The 17465-nt window shown below is 33.9% G+C and overlaps 4 protein-coding genes and 1 long non-coding RNA gene across 5 annotated transcripts; 2 read left to right on the top strand and 3 right to left on the bottom strand.

Annotated features, from left to right (window-relative positions):
• Positions 1 to 3469: 3469 nt before the first annotated feature.
• Positions 3470 to 5758, bottom strand: LOC132792013 (chitinase-like protein Idgf5). The gene is made up of 3 exons (XM_060801200.1): positions 5592 to 5758; positions 4909 to 5469; positions 3470 to 4277 (listed from the first exon to the last, which is right to left on the bottom strand). Exons 1-3 carry the CDS (start codon positions 5710 to 5712, stop codon positions 3631 to 3633), a joined length of 1329 nt encoding a protein of 442 aa, XP_060657183.1. The 5' UTR covers positions 5713 to 5758; the 3' UTR covers positions 3470 to 3630.
• Positions 5759 to 6769: 1011 nt separating this feature from the next.
• On the top strand, positions 6770 to 7187 carry LOC132793586 (uncharacterized). Its single transcript, XR_009633130.1, has 2 exons — positions 6770 to 6930; positions 6987 to 7187. It is a non-coding gene; the product is annotated as an uncharacterized LOC132793586 (long non-coding RNA).
• A 6061-nt stretch (positions 7188 to 13248) lies between these two features.
• On the top strand, positions 13249 to 13619 carry LOC132790149 (bomanin Short 6). Its single transcript, XM_060798592.1, has 2 exons — positions 13249 to 13357; positions 13481 to 13619. The coding sequence occupies exons 1-2, from the start codon at positions 13306 to 13308 to the stop codon at positions 13549 to 13551; spliced, it is 123 nt and encodes a 40-aa protein (XP_060654575.1). The 5' UTR covers positions 13249 to 13305; the 3' UTR covers positions 13552 to 13619.
• A 297-nt stretch (positions 13620 to 13916) lies between these two features.
• Positions 13917 to 14255, bottom strand: LOC132790150 (bomanin Short 5-like). Its single transcript, XM_060798594.1, has 2 exons — positions 14146 to 14255; positions 13917 to 14080 (listed from the first exon to the last, which is right to left on the bottom strand). The coding sequence occupies exons 1-2, from the start codon at positions 14195 to 14197 to the stop codon at positions 14013 to 14015; spliced, it is 120 nt and encodes a 39-aa protein (XP_060654577.1). The 5' UTR covers positions 14198 to 14255; the 3' UTR covers positions 13917 to 14012.
• A 989-nt stretch (positions 14256 to 15244) lies between these two features.
• LOC132791933 (bomanin Tailed 2) lies at positions 15245 to 16325 on the bottom strand. Its single transcript, XM_060801066.1, has 3 exons — positions 16279 to 16325; positions 15549 to 15640; positions 15245 to 15484 (listed from the first exon to the last, which is right to left on the bottom strand). Exons 2-3 carry the CDS (start codon positions 15628 to 15630, stop codon positions 15303 to 15305), a joined length of 264 nt encoding a protein of 87 aa, XP_060657049.1. The 5' UTR covers positions 15631 to 15640; positions 16279 to 16325; the 3' UTR covers positions 15245 to 15302.
• Positions 16326 to 17465: the final 1140 nt, after the last annotated feature.

A 17465-nucleotide genomic window follows, 5' to 3' on the forward strand; every position in this document is an offset into this window, starting at 1 on the left:
GAAAATTGGTGTTCGATATTTCTAGGTCTGTGTTCGATATTCTCATATATTAATATTTTTAATAACGAGATAAACAGAGTTTTGGTGCTGTGGAAACGAGACATTAAACAAGCCATGAAACATCAATATATTTTTTGCTTTGTGTTTGACTTGTATACATTAAAATAAATATAAACAAAATAAAAATAAATGTAATTCATTGTTTTGCTCGCGGTTGATATTTCTACATCAGGTGACGTATGCACAACGTGACGACTGATCGAAACCTATAAACCCAACAATGTATATATAATATATTCTTGATCAGCCGACACGATCTAACCATGGTCGTCTGTCCGTCTGCCCGTATTAATACCTAGATCTTAGAGACTATAAGAGTTAGAGCTATATATATATATTACGACAGCATTTGTTATGTTTGCACGCAGATCAAGTTTGTTTCAACTTTTTGGCACGCCCACTTCAGCTCCCACAAATTAACAAGACTCCAATACCAAGAGTAATTTTAAACCTAGAGTTGGAATGTTTAATAAAGGAAAATAACCATCACAAGGAATGAAAGAGAAAAGCCCAGAATAAGTTTTATTAAAATGCTAAGCAGATTTTGGCAGAAAATGTTTGTACTTGCTTTTCATTTTTAGAAAACACTGCAAGTCGTATAAACTATTATTTAAGAAATCGTTGTTGTTAATAGAGAGCTTAAAAAGTAACTAAAAACCATTTTAATTCAAAAAAATGTTTTAATTTTCAATAATAATATTTAATACTTATAATGTTAATTATCTCATTTATATTAATTGAACTTAGAAATGAACGAATAAAAATGCTTTAGTCGAGTCCCTAAAATTGTCGAAAAAAATGAAAATACCTTTTACATTTTGTTCCTGATAAATGGATGATCCTTCTGATAAAGAATATGTATGCATACAATATATAGTTGATGATACATTCTTCTAGCTGTTACATTCGTAAATTTTTTATGAAATCATGAAACCATAAAAAGCCTCAATGTTGAGTCTTACGTTAAATATTATTACACATATCCATACGAATAAAAATATAAAAATAATTTTAAAGTTTTGTGATTTATTTTTAATAAACTGAAATATGGCAACCATATTAGAAATAAATTTATTTCATTGTTTTGCTCGCGGTTGATATTTCTGCTTTATTAGATGACGTATGAACCGTGACGTCTGATCGAAACCACGTTGCAGCTACTTGAAAACTTGAGTATATAAGCTGTTAAGAGGACTTCATAATCAAAGTATTTTTTCAAACGAACGAGCAATGAAAACAAGCACAGTTGTGTTCCTGATCTTCACCTGCCTTTTGGCTGTGATTTACTACAGTAATTATTAAGTTATTACTCGTGCTAATATTATAGTCTATCAATCTATTGAATTATTACATGTTTATCCTCAGATACGGTGAATTCAGGCGGTGCATTCACTATGGGACAATTATCACCATTCAGGAAATGTGAAATAGACTTTGAAGGTTCTTTCTCCATTATTCTTAAAATTCTTGGTGTAAAAAGAATTGTACCTTGCAATAATGTGGAAAACTCCAAATTCATTAAATGATGAATATACATATATAATTAATAAAGTTTTATTTTATATAAAATAAGATTTATTTTAATTATTGTATGTTATTTGATTGAAAAATAATTACTAGCTTCTTTTATTTATTTATATCACATCTATATAATTTTTGCATTATATGTGATGATGATGCAAAACAGCTGCGCAGTGCACTGAAGTGGTGCAATTTGCATATAAACAGTGTAATTTTTTGTCATGGAGAGTACATGGGGCAAATGTAAAATTTGAAATGAATTAAAAACCCAGAAACATTGAGTTTTTGGTGCTATTGGAAGGGGGCATTAAACAAGCCATTTGACTTGTATACATTAAAATATAAGTAAATTTGTTTCTAAATATAAAAAATAAATTTAAATGTAATTCATTGTTTTGCTTGCAGTTGAAATTTCAGATTCATTAGGTGACGAATCGTGGCGACTAATCGAAACCTTTAAACCCAAGAAAGTATATATATTCTTGATCAGCAGAGACGATCTAACCATGGCCGTCTGTCCGTCTGCCCGTATAAACATCTAGATCTGAGAGACTATAAAGTTAGAGCTACATATATATTTTTTCGACAGCATTTGTTAAGTTTAAAATTTTTGGCCACGCCCACTCCCGCTCCCACAAATTAACAATACTCGAATACCTAGCGTATTTTTTGAACCTAGTGTTGGTATGTACAATAATAACCATAGTTTTTGCGATTCCTGAAAATTTGGTTGCGATCAGATAGAAATTGTCGAAATTATTGAAGAAATACTTTTGTATGGGCAAACACGCCTACTTATAAGTGTCTTAGTTGCTTTTGCTGACAATATACCAATTATACCGCTTTAACCAATTTTTAGTATTTTGTGGTATATTCTTTCGGTGATAATTTTGATCATAATACCGCAATATTTTGCTCATATATTTATATTTAATGGATAGCAGGTATCTCTCAGTCGAGCACACTCGACTGTAGTTTTCTTACTTGTTTAATTTGTGTTTGACTTGTATACATTACATTAAAATAAATGCATAATATTTTTTCTATAAATATAAACAAAATAAAAATAAATTTAATTCATTGTTTTGCTCGCGGTTGATATTTCAGATCCATCAGGTGACGTATGCACAACGTGACAACTGATCGAAACCGCATTAAAACTACTTGCAGCGCGAGTATATAAGGTCTCAAGAGGACTTCATAATCGAAGTATTTTTTAAAACGACGGAGCAATGAGAACAAGCATAGTTGTGTTCCTGATTTTCACTTGCCTTTTGGCTGTGATTTCTTACAGTAAATATAAACTAAATTATTATTATTACTATAGTCGACTAACATATTAAATTCTCATGTACATCTATCCTCAGATGCGGTGAATTCCATGAAGCCACAGGGAGCATTCGGTGTAAGGGGACGATCACCATTCCAAGATAATAGGAAAGATGTTTTCACAATTATTTTCGATTGGTTTTGTAACATATTTAAATAACTGCATTTGTAAAATTAAACAGAACGCGACTATTTTGTGAAGTGATATTTTGTATGTGCCGTCAATAGGATTTCTTTGCAAATGTTGTTTTAAAGTATTTATAGTTTTTACTTATAGTATTAATTAAAAATTATGTTCTATTTGCTTTAACTTCAGTTATGTGATAAATTGCCAAAACTCAACAGCAAAATAATATTAATGTTATTATGAAATAGCATAAAATTAATTATACATATATATTTTTATTTTGGGCAACTTTGAAATATTGTTCTTTAATAAGATTTCGTTTATAATGTGTGATTAAATTATGCTTCTTGCTCTCAGAGTTTGAGCAATACCTTGAAGTATTTCATGTTTATATTATATTATATTTGAAAAATGCTGAGTGGAGGTTTAGAGCTGATTTTGTTTTGTGGTTAACTATTCTTCGACAGTTTCGTAGTTTCCGATTGCGATTGTAATGCATACTTCATAGGTTTGGATTGTTTTATAAAACATCAATTTAAGAAAGTAATATGAATATACAAAATGTTTCACTTTATACCATAACAAATTTCATTTTACAACTTGAACTTTATGCTGCGCAGAATTGGAAACTTTTCGCCAGCACATTGACCGCGAAAATCGTCCAGAGACAGATCATGGAAAGCGACACCACCCAAGCGCCTGGCTTGCGAGTAGCTCGCCTTAATGGCCGCCGAAGTGGGATCCTCGTAGCCAACCCAGAGACCGGGTTCGCCATTATCACCAGCCGAGCGATAGGCATAGATGCCAAAGCGTTTCGTTGGATCGCCAACTTTGCGCAAATGCTCGTTATTCTTATCCTTGCCCTGACCAAGATGAAGCTGCAGCTGCTCACAAATCTCGGGCCAGCTGAGCAGACCCGGAATGCGTGTACGCTTGCCCCCATCGGCGGCACCTTCGGTATCCGGCACCGGAGGATAGCCCGTGAGACCCGAGTCGCGACTCATGCGCCAGGCGCGACCATAGCTGGCGATGCCAATGTTCAGCTGCTGTGCATTGGCTGTACTGTTCAGCCAATACTCCACTTGATGGGCCACATTGTGGGTGAGATCGCGTTCGGGCATCTCGTGAAGCGGAGCTACCACATCCGCTTGCTTGGGATCACGCTGTGGCGTGTGGAAGTCATAGGTGCCCAGGTTAACAAAGTCCACGTACGGCATCACAGAGGGAATATCAATGAAAACTGAGAAAAGTGTGAAAGCGGGTTAGTTGGAGAAAAACAAGTATGAAAGCTACAGTCGAGTGTGCTCGAATAAAAATATAAATATATACTAAAGGTTTAATTTGGTATATTGATATAGTATCGCATTTATACCACATTGACGGCTAAAGCAACAAAGACCAGTAGTAACTTTTACCCATACATACTTCTTAAATAACTTCTACAAGCTTTACCTGATCGCAACCTAAATGACAGGAATCGTAAATTACATTTGTGATTTAATTTTTCGAGTCGAAAGTAGGCGTGGCAAAATTGTAAGCCAAACCTGAAATGCGTGCAAACATAACAAATGCTGTCGAAAAAAAATTATATGTCTATATCTTATAGTCTCTGAGATTCAAGTGTTCACAGGGACGGACGGCCGGACAGACGGAAAGATAGACAGACAGGTAGACAGGCATGGCTATGTCGTCTCGGAATACAAAGTTGTTATATATTGTTGATCAGCGTCAGCGGCCGAGACGATAGGGTTTGAGAGGCCTTCTTCTTCGTGTAACATACTTTTCCTTTCCTTTTCAGCCACAAATTTATAATATCCTTCTACTCTATGGGTACCGGGTATAAAAAGAGTTTTACTAGCTCGACAACTTACGCTGTGGATCCACATGTGGCAACATGCTGAGCGACAATTGTTTGCCATTGCGTTGCAACTCCACTCGCAGCTCTCGGACCAAGGCAGCGAACTGAGTCTTGTGCTCCTCGGCCTTGGCATCGATGGTGTCGCTGCTGAACAGACCCTTGAACGATGACCAGGCACGCCTGAAGGCGCCCTGCTGCTTCTTTGGACGCAGCTTGGGGAATTGCCAAGCCAAATCGATGCCATCGAAGCCATATTGACTGAGCTCAGCATTCACGCTGGCCTTGAAGTTGTTCCTATGCTCCGGTTGCTCCAGCAAGCTGAGATATTTGCCATTGTCCGGCTCGCCAAATTCATTAATATCCCGATCGCCGCCCACGGAGAGCAAGATGCGCAAATGCGCGTACTTCTTACGCAGTGCTGTTATCTGGTTATAATGCTGGCGATTGTATGTAAGCTCTGGATGCAGACTCTTGAGTTTATAGTTCGAGGCATCGATGCCCGCATAGCCATAGATCAAGTAGTTGCAAAAGCTCAAAGCTGGCTCCAGCTCAGGCAGTGAAAGTTGTGCAGGACCTGTAAACAAGAGTAAACCAAGGCAAATAATATACAAGTAGAGATATCCTCAATAACCCCAACACTTAACACACAAAGATTAGACAGTAATGCGCTCTCGCTCTTCTCTGTCTCTTTCTTACCTTCACGCACAAAGCTTGCCGCATCGTAATAGCAGACCAGTTTGCCCACCTCAGCCAGAGTCACCTGGCTGCAGCCCAGACAGAGCAGTGCTCCAAGGAAGAAGACCCAACTGTGGGCCATTTGTTGTTACTCTATGTATGTACTGCTGTCGTTAAGAATCAATTTAAAACTGAGCGATGACATAAAAGTCACAGCTAATGCCGCTCGAATTTATATTGAGTGCAAAAACAAAGCTTCGACGTGGTTTCGAAAACACTTCTTATCGCCTCTAAAAAATCACAAAGTATTGAGCATAGCAAATACACTTTTGTTTGGAGTCTATAAAAATAATCTGTTTGGCGCCGAGAGTAAACATTGAGTGCTAAAAAAGTTAGACTATGTTTCAAAAACAAATCTTATCGCCTCTCTTTCTTGGAATCGCACTAAAAGAAATCGATCAGATTCTTATAAAATTGTGTTCTTAAAATTAGACCACTTTTTTATGTCATCAATAAGATGTTTTATTAAGAGTTCTTAAAAACTAAGATTCACTTTCCTAATGTTTTCGCGATTAAGAATTCAGATTAAAATTCTAAGAAAATGATTTCATATTCTTTATTTTAGAACTTTTTTTTTATCAGCACAGTGAAAGTATTTGCTTAAATATAGAGGCTACATAATATATTTTTATGGAGCGAAGTGTAATGAAAACATTCAAGTAAATTATATTTGTTATTGTACTAAATTGCAGCGCTTTGAATTAAATTTGTTAAAGTATAAAGTATAAAATATATTTCTATTTTTTTTTTTAAAACTTTGTTAATGTCTTATTCAAATCGTCAAAACAAACAGTAAACAAAAAATTTAAGTTCACTGAGATTTCTTAGCAAATTGGAAACAAATTGATGTCTCAATCCACTTTACATTTTTATACTTTTTATACCCTATTGTTAGAGTATTACTATATCAATATACCAAATATAGCCTTTGGTATTATGGGGGTATATTTATTTAGTATATTTTTATCATAATTAATTGTTCAAATTGTAGCTTATTTAGTTGTTTTTTTTATACTAAATGTATTATACATTATGAGTACTATTGTTTCCTCTTTTATTAATTAATCAACATATGATTTGGTTATTTTATTTTATGTGCAACACAGCGACAAGATGCGTAATTAATATGACTGTAATCACTCAATGATTTCGGCGTTGTAGTTCATCATCGTCTAGAGTATATAAAGCACACATGAGCCACAGCAAAGTAATCAAAGTATTTTTGAGATCGAACAAACGATGAGATCAGCTTCAGCTGCGCTGCTGTTTGTGTCCTGCCTTTTGGCTGTGATTTGCTACAGTAATTATTAAGTGATATTTGATAAATATTTTTTAGCAATGTCTAAATTTTTTCAGATGCGGTGAATTGTATAAAGCCATTTGGAGCATTCGGTGTAGAGGTAGCAACAAGCGATCAGGCTAAAAGAAGAGAACTATTCACAATAATTGTTAATTGGATATCCAGTTTTAATCGAAATTTGTAAAATGAACTTTTATACACATTTGCTATAAATAAAGTTTTTTCCCCCTTCGTTGAGGGGTTTTCTTTATATATTTAGTTATTATTGTTTTTATTCATTTATTATATAAATATATTTATTTGCAAAACCTTAAAACGAAAGCTTTAACATTAATTATATATTTTCTGGCGACTACTAAACGACAAGCGGCAACAAAAATAATATTCCACATATAATTCAAAATAGCATAAAATTAATTATATATAACTGAGGCAACGAGGCTGATTAACAGCATTTCAATTAGAATGTGTGATTAAAACATCACGCTCTCTCGTTGTGCTCGCTTCATATGAATTATCTCCTTATATGCCTTAGTCTTATTTTCTTTTCTTTCTATTTCCATTTCTATCTCTCTGGCTAATGTGCCAGCAACCACCAAACACAAATCCCTAACATCAAGGGAAGAGAGATGGATTTTAGTGTGTTATAGCTCGTATCAACAGTGAGTAGGCTTTGCGATTGCTTTACCACTACAAACACACATACAACATGAGGGAAAGTTACAGTCGAGTGTGCTCGACTGTGAGATACGCGCTAATCATTTTCAATAAAATTTAGGGCGGTATTATTCTTAAATTATACTAAATTAGTGTACTGAAAAAATGGTGAAGTATATTATTATTTAAAAATTGAAGCAAATTATTGTGCCATGCTGAGATATACCAAAGTGGTATTGACAATTATACTAAATTATTATAGCGAAATAGGACTGAAATATACCGAAGACTATAATTGGTATATTGATATACCATTAGATTAAGTAGATTGCCATACACTAATATACTGATATATTATATATAACGAAGACTAATTGGTATACTTACATATATACTGCTACATATAACAGATTTTCATATATTAAAATACTAAAATATACCAAAAGTTATAATTGGTACATTGTTATACTGTTACATTTAGCAAATTATCATATATTATTATATTATATAATATTATTATTGTAAAATATACCGAAGGCTATGATTGGTATACTGAAATACTATTACATATATCAGATTGTCATATATTAATATAGTAAAATATACCGAAATTGGAATATTGATAAACTATTACATATATCAAAGATATACCAAAATCTATAATTGGTATATTGATATACTATTACTGATTGCAAATTATTATTTAAAAATAACTTTGAAAAATGTTCATCTGATTGAAACTAAATTTTCAGGAATAATGAAGTATAAGTTATTGTTCTATGTACCAAAAGCTGGGATTCTAGCTTCTAGTCTAAGTCGCTATCGTCTCGAGGATATGGAGTCAAAGATGTCGCCTATGTTACATAAATTTTCTGTAGGCACAAAGTTATAATACCCTTCTACCCTAGCGGGAAGCGGCTATAAAAAGAGAGACAGGATAGAGAATGAGAGAGCGAGAAAGCGAGAGAGAGACACATGTTAGTATTTTCGTATTGCTGCCATTAAGTTTCTGTCGCTTGCCAACGGCATTTTTGCCTCAGTCTCTTTGCTTATGTCACTTAGCCCACAGTTTCAGCTCCCGCCCATTTCTCGAAACTCTCTCTCTCTCTCTCTCTCCGCATCCCTAATTCTATCTCCACAATTCCCAGCAGACAATAATGTTTTTGTGCTGCGTGTTGTATACGCAAAGCTTAAATACATTAAAGCATTCGTTGTTGGCAAATGATGAGCTGTTGTTGTTGTTGTTGTTGTTGCTGTTGTTGTTGTTGCTGTTGGTATTGTTGACGATGGCACTTAAGCAAGGATGAGTGTCCTTCTGACGCTTTTACTTTGTGTGTGTGTGTGCCCTGAACGCTTTTGCCAGTTGATTAGCAATTTTGCTCACGTGGCGCTATTTGTTGGCTTCGTTAGTCGAGAGTGTGAGATGAACGCAAGCGGGGAGGGGAAATGTGTTGACTTCTACGGATTCCGCACAAAATTTATTTGCAGAAATTGTGTTAAAAGAATTTGCATGCTGCATGCTGTGGAATTATTTTCCCCTCTCTCTCACTCTCGCTCTCGCTCTCACTCTTTTCGCTTTCTTTTTGTCTAGCGAACTCGTTTCAGTCGCTTTCTTGCTTTGGCCGCAAGTGGCAGCTCTCAGGCGCTTAAGCAAATCCTTTTAGTAATTACTTTTTGCCCCCAAGCGACAGTTACGACAGGCCAGCTGCTGTGCTCTGTGCTGTGTGCTGTGTCGCCTTAATAGATTCATTCCCAAGCCATGCGACAAGCTACTCAGTGTGAGATGCCAAGGCCCAGCGACTATGTAATATGTTCATTTAGCTGTTTGGCTGCTTAAATATATTATGTGGCCACCCTCCCCCCTTTTTTTTATGGCCAAGCTTTGAGTTTTGCATAGATATAACGTATACGACGCGTTGGCTTTGTGAATGTTTTTATGGGCCAACAAAAAATTTCCGCTTCCGTTTTTTGGTTGCGGCGGCGTCACCGGAAAATCTACATAAAAAACACGAATTTTATGAAAAGCCAACGCACACATGCCACAAGCTATAAAACTAACCGCAACACAAAACAAAAAAATGAAATACGAACATGAAAAACAAGAAAGTGAGAAATCAACAGAATATTTCAAATATGACTGCTATGCATAGTCGCTTAAGCAAACAGTCAGCCAAGTGCACACATGTTCATGGGACACGCCCAGTTGCCCACTCATCCTCACACACACACACACACACACACAAACACCACCGCACACACACTCCACAGGTTGACAATAAAACGCTGCTCGTAATAATAAACTAATAGTGCCCCAGCTGCTGAGCAATCCTGCGCTCTCTCTCTCTCTCACTTTGTGTTCTCCAACTACCGACAGCAAGCACTGCACACATATAAACATACACACATCTACACGTATACATTTATTTTGCTGATATATGTGCTGAACTTTTGTGTAGCCTAAGTTGCGGCTCTTAAGTGTATATGCTAAACTACTTGTGGGGAATTACTGAATTGTAGTTAGATAGGTTTAATAGTAAGAAGGAAAACTATTTTAAAATCAATATCTGAAAATTAAAGTATTTAGTAACATTAAAAAAATCTACTAAAAAAAGTATTTTATTTATATATTTATACTTATCAACAGAATACCGATATAGCTACGTACCTCTATTGGTCAATTTTTCGCATCTCCTAGAAGCCTAACCTAAACTATAGAAACAGATGAAGTCACTAATTATAAAGTTATGGAAACTAATTCAACTTATTTTAAAAGTTATAAAGCTCAAAGTATGCTTATGTCTGCCTGATTAACAAGTATGTACATTAAAAACTTAAACCTTTACAATTTAGCTTCCATATTAAGTTTATTAACACAACTGCAAATTAAGTTTAGAACATATCTGAATGGTTCAAATCATCATGTCATTTCTTTAAGAGATAAGATGTTCTTAATATATTTTAAGATATTTTGAACTTCAAAATATATTTTCAGAATTTTTTTTAAGATCGAAAAATCTTAAAAACAAATTTCCAATGTAGCATTCAATGTACATTTTTTTCTCTCTCTATATATGTACTATAAATCTATAATTTAATATTTCTTTTTTCCAGAGTAATCGTATTTCGACTAGTGTTAATTTCTATTCAACTCAAAGACAGCAAAATTATAGTGTGCGCAGTCATGGCATATTTTCACACCAGCTTGAGTAAATAGACGCACACACGCTCACACACACAGACAGACAAAGACAACTCCCACAACTCTCCGGCAACAGCAACTGAAGCAAACTGTTGGCTAATGGGCTTTTGCCTCAAACCTTAAGCCGAGAATTGCTTAAAATGTGTGAGTGTGTGTATGTGTGTGTGTTGTGTGAGTCTTTAATACAGCTGACCTCCCCGTCGATTGGGTGATTAACTTTTTGGGCAACATCTGCCCGCTGCCTGGCTTGAGTTGAGGGAGCTTGCTTGCCGTAATTAAATTGTTAACGCACACGTGTCGACTAGGCACATTTTATTTTATTTTTTGCTGTGTTTTGGGTTGGCTTTTTGCGTATTTATGCATGTGCATGGGTTCATTTAAGCGTAATGCTTTTCACGTTGACAAATGTGGCAGTGGCAACGACGGCGACGGCGACGCTAATCCACCCAAAGCCAATCTGTGAGTGTTAAGGCAGCGATTGGGGGATTGGGTAAGCATGAATATATGTACGAGTGTGTGTGTGTGTGTGTGTGTGTGTGTAAGCCATGACAGCCATTTTACCCCACACCCGCCGCGCTCCGCACTTTGCATGGCTTACGCCCTTAGCTGGTGTTTTTAATGCTTCATTGGCTTAATTGCCAGCCAACAGCAGCCACAAGCATACACTCACATGCACACACATACACACACACACACGCACATGCACACAACTTTTCCACGATGAAAATGAATTCAACCACAAACACGTTCATTTACCTTTTATAGATACACATACTCCAAAAATTCTCACACACTTTAAATTTGTGCTCGAAATTTGTTTTCATTAAATTTTGCGTGGCTTGAACTTAATGCTGATTATTTATGCATAAAATGATGCACAACATTAATTTCTACTCATTTTCTATTGATAGCAAATTGCAAAGTGTTCATCAAGTTTTTGTGCTAAACAAAGAAATTATGAGAGAGCAGCATGGGAGAGAGAGAGAGAGAGAGAGAGAGAGAGAGAGAGAGAGAGAAAGAGAGAGAGAGAGAGAGAGAGGGGAATACTGCACTTAAAACTCAGCACAATAATCTGAGTATTATTAATTTTGTTTTCTCTGCACACAGAGCTTATGAACAACGTGCATAGAAAATATCAATTTGCTATTATTGTGTATACACATTTTAAAAATGTTTAAATACATATGCCAAATATATTCAAATGATCATAGAACCTTTTTTATATATTTTTTTTTTTAATATTTTGCAAGCAATATTTAGATGTGGATTTTAAGGTATCGATAGTTTATGATTAGAGTATGATTGTAGATATGAGCTGACAGAGTTTATATGTATGTATATAATATCAAATAAGTACAATATACATAATATTCTTTAAGTTAATATTGTAATAAAATAAATATTAGATATATTTTAACCATTTAATAATATTCTTACACAGAAAGAAACCTGCTAAAATCAAGTATAAAATCTTACATAAAGATTTTATAATGTCAAAAATAAAGAAATTCCAACAATTTAAGAATCAAGAACAGAATTCTTTAATTTGAAATCTTTTTGATTTTAAAAGAAGAATGTTTAATCTCAAAACGATGATTGAAGAACAAAATCTTGTCTTAAGTATTTTTCAAGATTTTTTATTAAGATCGAAAAGTTTTTGAATTAAGATTTGCAATCTTCTTTTCGGTCTTGATTTTTTCTCTCTGTATAGTTATACTTTAAATCCAATATTTCATATTTTCGAAAAGAAATATTATAATTGAATATCTGTATTATTTTAGAAAAAAACAAAATTATTTTAAAATGTATTTTATTTTTTTAATGATTTAGTTAGTCGTTTTTCGTCGATATTTTATAATTCGAGCTTAATAATTAAGGATGAGAATTTATTTCTAAGAAAAATGTTTTCAAACTCAGGAAATAATGCATAAAATCAAATAAAATGTTTCATATTTCTGAAAACTAATATTTTAATAGAAATATTCTAGTTTAAGGCATATATTTTTAGCATTATTTAATATTCTGGAACTGACTCTAAATGACTTATTTAATTTTTGATTCTTTTTTGCAGATTTATTTTAGCTCTTTAAAATTTTTATAAAATAATTTTGAAAATTCATATCGTAATAGAATTATTCTTATTTTCTTTACATTTATATTTATGTTATATTTGTTTTCGCTTTATATTTAATTTAGTACTATCGATAGTTCATAGTTCGAGCTTTCAACTCATAGAGTTGCATATCAAATCAAATGCAATATTGTGTATTTCCAATGAAAATTGTAGTGTTATCAGCCTGAATAGACACCACAATCGAAAAGCATTCTTCTAATACATACAAACATAATACACACATGTCATTTTCTCAGTGCGCAATTGAATACAACGTTTAACAGCTGAGTGTAATGTGTGATTAAAGCCGTCATTACATGAACGAGTTAGGCTATAAAAGCTGCTTCTAGTCAGCGTTTAGTGTTTAGTTTCAAATTGCAAGTCGCATTTCGAGCTTATAGGAAACATGAAGTGGTTATCGTTGGCTTTTCTCCTCGCTTTGTTGGCACTCGCAAGTGGTAAGTTGTTGTGGTTGAGGAAGGGGGGGTGGAATAGTGTATGCAAATAATAGAATTCATGCATAAAATATGTATAATGTATTTACTTATTTTTTTCTGTCTATATTTTGCTTTTATTTACAGCTAATCCACTGCAACCGGGAAATGTAATCATCAATGGCGATTGTAAATACTGCAATGTACGTGGCGATTAATTAATTCAACAACCAGCCAGTGATTGCTATTTATGTCGATTGAAATAATAAGGGAAATTTAATTAAAACGAGTGTTTTTGTTTTTATGTAGTCCAAGCCTAATCTGTTAATGCGCACAAAATGCGTTTCAATTGAAAGGCAAATTTCTATTTTTCAGCAAACAACATAAGATGAAATTTCAAGTAGCCTTGAATCAACGAGTCTGCTAACAAATTCTGATGCAATTCCCGCCGATTTATTGTTATCTATAGGTTCACTTTGCGGTCAGCAGCGACTTATATATTATAAATATATAAATTTGACTTTACTTTTGTGCATAACTAATCCATCAAAGGTTGACTGAGGAATTTAAATAAATGAAACAATTATGTAATGAACAATTTATTGAACAAAAAAGAGTTTAACTTTCAGTTTTGTCATAGGCAATTTTATTAATTAAGGATCATTGGCAATTTTCTTGGTTAACCTCCATGAACATTGCAATGACGGCAATCGCCGTTGATGACGACATCAGGTTTCACAGGGGAAGCTAGAAAAGAGAATCGAGTTTCAAATTAGTATTTTGTAATTATAATTGTTGTTCTTGAAACTTACCACTGGCAAAAGCCAAAAGGCCCAGGACGAAAACAATTGAGAAAAGTTTCATTTTGTTCTGTGGTTTAGTTAACAAGGTTTGCAGTTGAACTAATGCCAAGTGCAGTCAAAGAGTCGGTTTATATAGCACTTAAAGCAATAGTGTTTTTCCCGAGAAGCGCACAAATTGTTATTACAATATTACATTGATAGGTCAGCAGAAGTAGACAGCTTGGAAATGCCCATTTAAATGAGTATTTCCCACAGATAAACACATCGGTTCAGTGCGTTGATTGCGATTGCATGTGGCGTTTAATTACAGCTTAAGAAATTGAGTACAGTGAGCACTAACTAAATTGAAGTGTGATGCAAATATTCAAGTTGAGAAATCTAATAATACTTATTAGAATTTAGAGTTTATTTGGTTAAAGCAAAATTTAATATTACATACATACACATTAAATTTTGTATTATTCATAAATTTGAATTAATGTTAAGCATGAATCAGAAGCACAACTTTAAGTAGAAGAAAGCTCACATAATGTTACTTGTACAGTGAAAAACCTCTTGAACAAACACTAAAAGTTAAATATGCGATTTATTCTAAGAAAGCAGTTTGTTCGATTAAGAGACTACTTTTCATCGCTAAACCAAATCTAGGAGTAATTGCTAGGGTGTCCGCTTAGGAAAGGTGTCCGCTTAAAAGAACTGTGCATTAAGCGGACGATCACTGCATGTGTAAAACATGCTATGTGAATTCTAAACATGTATACGTGATATTTCGTATACGTAATATGCATATGATTGAGGTAAACATTTCGTATACGCAATCTTTGACGTAATACATGTTTGAGGTAATAAATGCTACTTCTTAGGAACATCGAAATAAGGAAAATATATATTTATAAAAATATATATCAGCATTCCCCACAACATGCGTTTGCTTGCATTTTTGTTGTGAAACATGTTCATACGTTTTAAACATACACTCGAATATTACGTATACACGTTAAGTCAGAAATATATTGTATAAGCTGCATTAGCTTTACATTTCCCTTTATGCTGTGAATAAAATGTTAAATAAAAACAATCAAGAATAAATGCATTCAATGCGAATAAATTCGATTTTGATTTGTGCTTATTACACTTTATTTATTTATTAATTTCTTTAGACACACTTAGTGCGGCATATTGCGTATCAAAGCGCCAATAGAATAGTATAGGACACCAAAAGCCGCAGCGCCAGTTGTCAATGTCTGAACAGCAGCACCTGAATCACGGACAGGAAAAGGCGTCTCGGGCACACCATCTCTGTTACAGTCTACGCACTCTCCCATGATGTAAACCTTGCCAGGCTCAGCTTTAGAAATAAATACAATTGAATTAGATAATTGTGACTATGCGAGTTATTTTGTTTATATTACCAAAAGTTACAGCCAAGATGCAGCTGAATAAAAGGAGCACTAAAGCCAACGAATTCATGTTGAATCTGATCGGAAAACGCATTGACGATCGTCTACTTATAAAGAAAAATACTGAGATAGTGAAAAATTGAATATATACGAAGCTCGTGTATTGAATTTCACAAAGCAAGCAAGTAAAATGCAACTGAGTGTGAAATCCTCTCTGAGTAATTTTGTATATTACGAAATATTTAAAGTAAATCACGATTCGCAATTCTTTGTATTACCCTTACAATTATTTTAGACGGGTATAAACATTATAGTTATTCCATAATTAAATGATTTTTTTTATTTGGAAGCATAAAAGGAAATTTATATCTCAGAAATAACATATTTCTGATATTTATAATTTGCACTTTTATTTTTTATAAATTGGATTAATGTCATTACGGCTTGGAGATCAAGAAATACAAAGGTTGTCAAAGATGCTGAATGATAAAGTACCAGGCTACTAAAATATAAGCTGTATACCATAAATAAATTGAATTAGGTAATTGGGACTATATAAAGTATCTGGTTTATATTACCATAAGCCGCAGCAAAGATGCAGCTGAATGAAAAGAACAGTAAAGCGTATACTTTCATGATGAATCTGATCGGCAAGCGAATCAACAATTGTCTAGTTTTAATGAAAACTAATGTGATAATGAAAATTTCAAGGCGTATATGAAACACGTGAGTTAAGACTTACGAAGCAAGCAAGTAGATTGCATCTGACTGTGAAATATCCGGCACCGACTTTAGTATATTACAAATTGTTTGAAATAAATTAATGTCAGCAATTTATATTATTGCCCTTCTATTTTCATACCCGAGTAGAAGGGTATTTGCAACTTTGTGCCTGTACATATGTAATAAGTAGAAGGAGGCATCTCCTAATATATATATATATATGTCTTCCCTTGCATTGCTTTGTTGCATTGACTGACAATCTGGAATATTTTCTACTGTATGGTATATTTTGAATGTTCTACATTAATATACTCAATATAGCTTTTGGCATGTATGTCGCATTGGTATATTTTGTGCTCTATGGAATATTTAGTATAGTATATAGTAAAGTAAATATAATAAAATGTACTGCATAGCATATTTTTTGCTTTCTTAATACAATTTTTTAAACTTTTAAGACTACAAAGCAATCTTGAGGATATCCAGAGCTCTAGCTTAAAGTAATGATTTTATATTCCCAAAGAATTTAAAATAATAATAAAATAAAAATAAATTGTCAATTATTTTTTTTCGATCATACATAAAAGCATGTTATATTACAATGTCTATGAAGATTACAGAGTATTGCGTTCGACTACATTAAGAAATAATATTTTCTGCAGTCAAATAAACGTCACTTTATTTGTTGTTATCAGTTAAGCAGGTTTCCTTTGATTGCACTTTAGAATTGACTCGTATTCGTGTTTTTCAGTGTAACACGCTGTGGAAACAGGTTTATATATTGTCAGCATGCTTTACAAATTTAACATATTGTTAAGGCGGGCTTTGAAAATAATATTCGATTAGCATAACTGCAGCACTGCATTGCAAACTGAGATCAGCTGCAACCCATCGGACAACAGTATAAATAGAACTTTACATCGAGCTTATTCTGTTTACAAAATGCAGCGCTTGGCATTGTTAACTGTCTTGGTCTTGGCTATATTGGCCATTTTGGCTGCTAATGTCAATGGTTAGTATGTGGAAGGATTGTCGTATTAATCTTATTTTGCAATTCTAACTCTCATCTTTTAATTCACTCCTTTTTGTGCTTTAGCTGGCAAAGTAACCATCAGAGGCCAGTGTGTCGATTGCAACCGACCGGAAGAGGAGAGCACAACTCGCAAATCTTCAGGCAGTCAGGATCATGCTGCTCATTCTTCTGGT

Source organism: Drosophila nasuta, chromosome 3, assembly GCF_023558535.2.
Source record: "Drosophila nasuta strain 15112-1781.00 chromosome 3, ASM2355853v1, whole genome shotgun sequence".
NCBI lineage: Eukaryota > Metazoa > Arthropoda > Insecta > Diptera > Drosophilidae > Drosophila > Drosophila nasuta.